This window comes from Benincasa hispida, chromosome 3 (assembly GCF_009727055.1).
Source record: "Benincasa hispida cultivar B227 chromosome 3, ASM972705v1, whole genome shotgun sequence".
Classification (NCBI taxonomy): Eukaryota; Viridiplantae; Streptophyta; class Magnoliopsida; order Cucurbitales; family Cucurbitaceae; genus Benincasa; species Benincasa hispida.
Window position 1 is genome coordinate 14,778,682 of NC_052351.1, and position 3,968 is coordinate 14,782,649.

At 28.9% G+C, this 3,968-nt stretch overlaps 1 protein-coding gene across 2 annotated transcripts; it reads left to right on the top strand.

Annotated features, from left to right (window-relative positions):
• Positions 1–514: 514 nt before the first annotated feature.
• Positions 515–2,591, top strand: LOC120072711 (thiosulfate sulfurtransferase 16, chloroplastic). 2 transcript variants are annotated; one of them, XM_039025174.1, is made up of 6 exons: positions 515–739; positions 825–928; positions 1,007–1,191; positions 1,300–1,370; positions 1,477–1,530; positions 2,215–2,591. In XM_039025174.1, exons 1-6 carry the CDS (start codon positions 530–532, stop codon positions 2,287–2,289), a joined length of 699 nt encoding a protein of 232 aa, XP_038881102.1. In that variant the 5' UTR covers positions 515–529; the 3' UTR covers positions 2,290–2,591. The 2 variants fall into 2 exon arrangements, with proteins under 2 accessions (XP_038881102.1, XP_038881103.1); XM_039025175.1 differs by having other exon boundaries at positions 558–739; positions 845–928.
• Positions 2,592–3,968: the final 1,377 nt, after the last annotated feature.

Below are 3,968 nucleotides of genomic sequence, written 5' to 3' on the forward strand. Positions count from 1 at the left end.
TTTTGAAACTATAGAGATCAAAACAAACTACAAACAAAAGTATAGGAACCAAAATAATATTTAAACCTAAAATTAAATTTAACACTCCATAATTATTTTAAATTAATCGATAGACATTAACGCATAAAGACAAAAAGTAAATATTTGGTGAAAATTAAAGTTAAAAATGTGAATTTTGAAATATAAAGACCAAATTGAAAGAAAACAAAATTTTTAGAATAAAACTATAAGACTAACATAGCCAAACCTAACGACTGAATTTAAACTAGATTCAAAACTTAAGAAAATGTAATATTTTGAAATTCAGAGATCAAATAGAAACTAAACTGAAAACCAAAAGATTAGGTAGATAATTAGATTAATCTCTTTTAAGGAATGTACAATGAATATGGTATTGATTATTCTGATCGAGAGGGTTTGATAAGTGAAGGATGAAATTTGAGTTGGATTGGTCATGGCTGAGTAGTCATTTTGTACTCCCTTCTTCCCTTAAAACTTATCCACTCAATTTCATCTCTACCTTCAATAAATGGCGTGGCATTCCCATCACTCTCTAATCATTCACACTCCCATCCCTCAATATTCCATTATTATATATCTCTTCTTTCCCTCACCACTCTCAGAGCCACAAATTAGCTCTCTCTTCTTCTTCTTCTTTCTTTTTGGCCATGTCGCTCATTTTCTCATCCTCTTCCACTTCTTTTCTTCTTCTTCCCAACAACAACAATCTCTCTTCAAGGTTTCTCTTCTACTTTTCTCTTTCTTTCTTTAGAGTTATTCCAATTTACGTTGTTTCCATTAAATTAAACTAAAGTTGTTGATAGGCTAAAGTTTTTGTTATCAGAGGAAGGTTGTTGCTGATCACGTGTTCTCTGCAACGCCGCCGCCGCAGAGACTCCGCTGTCACCCATAAACATTGGACCACCAGGTGAATATTATTTAAATCTCTAACTTTTTGGTTGACAATATATTCTTAACAATTTTCTATGTTGCAACAATGTTGAAGTCGAAATGCTGTTTTGAGAGAAGAGCTGGAAGCGACGGTGGTTCCGACGTCTGTACCGGTCCGTGTAGCTCTCGAGCTTCTTCAAGCAGGACAGCGATATTTAGACGTTAGAACCCCCGAAGAGTTCAGTGTTGGTCATGCCCCGGCCGCCATTAACATCCCTTACATGTACAGAGTAGGTTCAGGTAATTTCCTTTTTTTTTTTTTTTTATAATTATTATAATGTTTGAATTTTGAAAATTTGGACTAATTAGAACGACAAATTAGGATAATAATTTGGTTAATTTTTGTAGGGATGACGAGGAATCCACATTTCTTAGCGGAAGTGGCTGTTTATTTCAGAAAAGATGATGAAATTATTGTTGTAAGTATATGGTTTAATTTTGAGAATTTTTTTTCTTTTTTCTTTTTTTTAAAAAAATTGTTTGATAAATTTGAATTATGAATTTTGGTGCCTTTCAATTGGATAGGGATGCCTAAGTGGGAAGCGGTCTCTTATGGCTGCTGCTGATCTTCTTGCTTCTGTAAGTTTTTGGTTTTTTTTTTTTTTTTCTCTCCTTAAAAAGGGAAAATTATTCCAATTTCAAAAATTAAAATGTGGAGTTTGAAATTTCTGTCCACTATATAAATTCAACATCGATATAAAGATGGATCAACATTTTTGTTATATTAAAAAAATAATAACAAAAAATATTTTATTTATTGATTTAAATAATAATAATTTTTTTTATAAATATCTATCAATATTTTTTTCGTAAAGTTGATAATTTTGTCAACGTGAACGTAATTCAATTGGTATCATGCTTGTACTATCAACCTCAAGGTTAGAGATTTGATTCTTTAGGTGATCTCGTAGGTGCATCTATGTTAGTATCATCCTCAGGATCGTTCAATAAAAAATATTGTCATGTGATATTTTTGTTTTTTTTTTTTTATAATTTTATTTTTGTGTGATTAGTAAGTAGGGTTGTACCTAATCATTTTCCTTAATACAATATCTTTCAAAAAAAATTTCTATTTTTAATTTTACATTGATTGATAATATATTTAATATTTTATAAAATGAATGAATCTAATAAGGATAGAATTTAACTTGTATATCTTTAATTTTATGTGTAATAAGTTGATGAATTGAGAAAAAGAAAGTTGAATACATCAACAGCCTAAAAACTTAAAAAATGATTTGATTGAAATGAATTTTTGTGTAGGGATATAGCTACGTAACGGATATAGCTGGTGGATATGAAGCATGGTCTCGCAATGGATTGCCCATGGAATTGTAAATACTTCCCAATTGTACAGTTACCGATAAAAATTTGCTCAACTCCCCTTTATAATCACACTTTCGTTGAATAAAACCTCCCCAACATATCCAATTCCCAAGAAAAAAAAATCTCAAAACCATCTTCATTTAACAATGATCGACATGTACATCTTCCTTTGAAGTCAGATATTTCTCTTTTGTTTACGTAATTATTGTACTTATTTTCCTATTCTCAATTACTTTGTAAGGAAAATGTTAGGCATGTTTGGAGGTATTTTATCACCATGTTTATAAATCCCAATAAATGTAAATTTTATCTTATTTTTATTTTTATATGAGTTATGGAATTTCTCATATTAAACAATTGCTGGTAAGCAATGTTCTTTTACTAAAATTGTAACGTCCCGAGCCTAGGATTCGAAATCCGTATTTGGCCCCTGATGGCTCCGACATTCCCCTGCATCCCTGCAACCTAGCTACATCATCTTTCCTTATCTTGAATGCTTTTTAGAAGTGAAAGTTGTCTCCACAAACCAACATGGGTTCTTTCAGCTAACATAGGATTGCTCCAAACTAAGCACATTTGGTTTTAGAGTTCCTATGATTGAGCCACCGAAAAGGAAGGTACACCTTATTGGTATAGGTAGTAACTTTCAAGTCTTTCTTAACCATACTTTCATGTCCTCAGGATCCCTCTATACCTCTTGGGTCATTACAAAGATATTTTTCTTTTTGTACAAGTTTAAAATATTGAAACATGTTTTTTTTTTTTTTTTTAAGTTTTGTGACTAAATTAAGTAAAATCAACTCGAAGGTTTTTTTAAAAAAAAATTAAATCTCCAAATTCAGTAGAAGTAGTATATATCAATGTTTTTATATTCTCAATCATTAGTTTACAATCATGATTTATTATTATTATTATTATTTTTGGAAAACATCCATTTTATACTTTTAAAATTTTGAGATTATATCAACTAAAACTGTATAAATTTATATCATCAATTACATTTTGTTATGATAAACAACGTTTTACATTTATAAATTTATCAATTAAACCTCTAAACTTCCACACACAAATCAATTTGGATTTTCAATCAGATTTTTTTTTTAAAATCATTTATGCATCAATTTTAATCGTCCATTATATTTTATTAATTTGACATTTGAATAAGTCTACATATGTAAGAATTTATGCAAGAAAAACTTTTAAAGGTGATCTTAATAAATGGTCTATATTGATTTACTTATGAAAATTTATAAGTTTAATTGATAGATGAAAAGTCTCATATATAATACTTATCTAAACAAAATTTAATTAAGGGTATAAATTGATATCATTATAAAAGTTCAATGGTTTTAACTGACAGAGTCCTCAAAATTTAAAGATATAAATTCATATTTTTTCATTTCTTCATGAAGTTTAACAAAAGGGTTGAAGCCGAGATTCAAACTTCTAAATTTAAAACGTAACAAAGAGATGTCTAAATCGATAAGCTAATTGTGTATTTTTATTTTTATCATTGAAAATAGCTAGTAATGTATTATTGTATATAAATTAGGAAAAAACAATGTGGTAATTTAAATATTTATGGAGACCTATAGAATATCTGTCATCTTCTAAATTCCAAATAATTTAGTGACGTCATGACAACTGCTATGCCACCTTAAATTTGTACATAAACAACATGACAAGAAGAA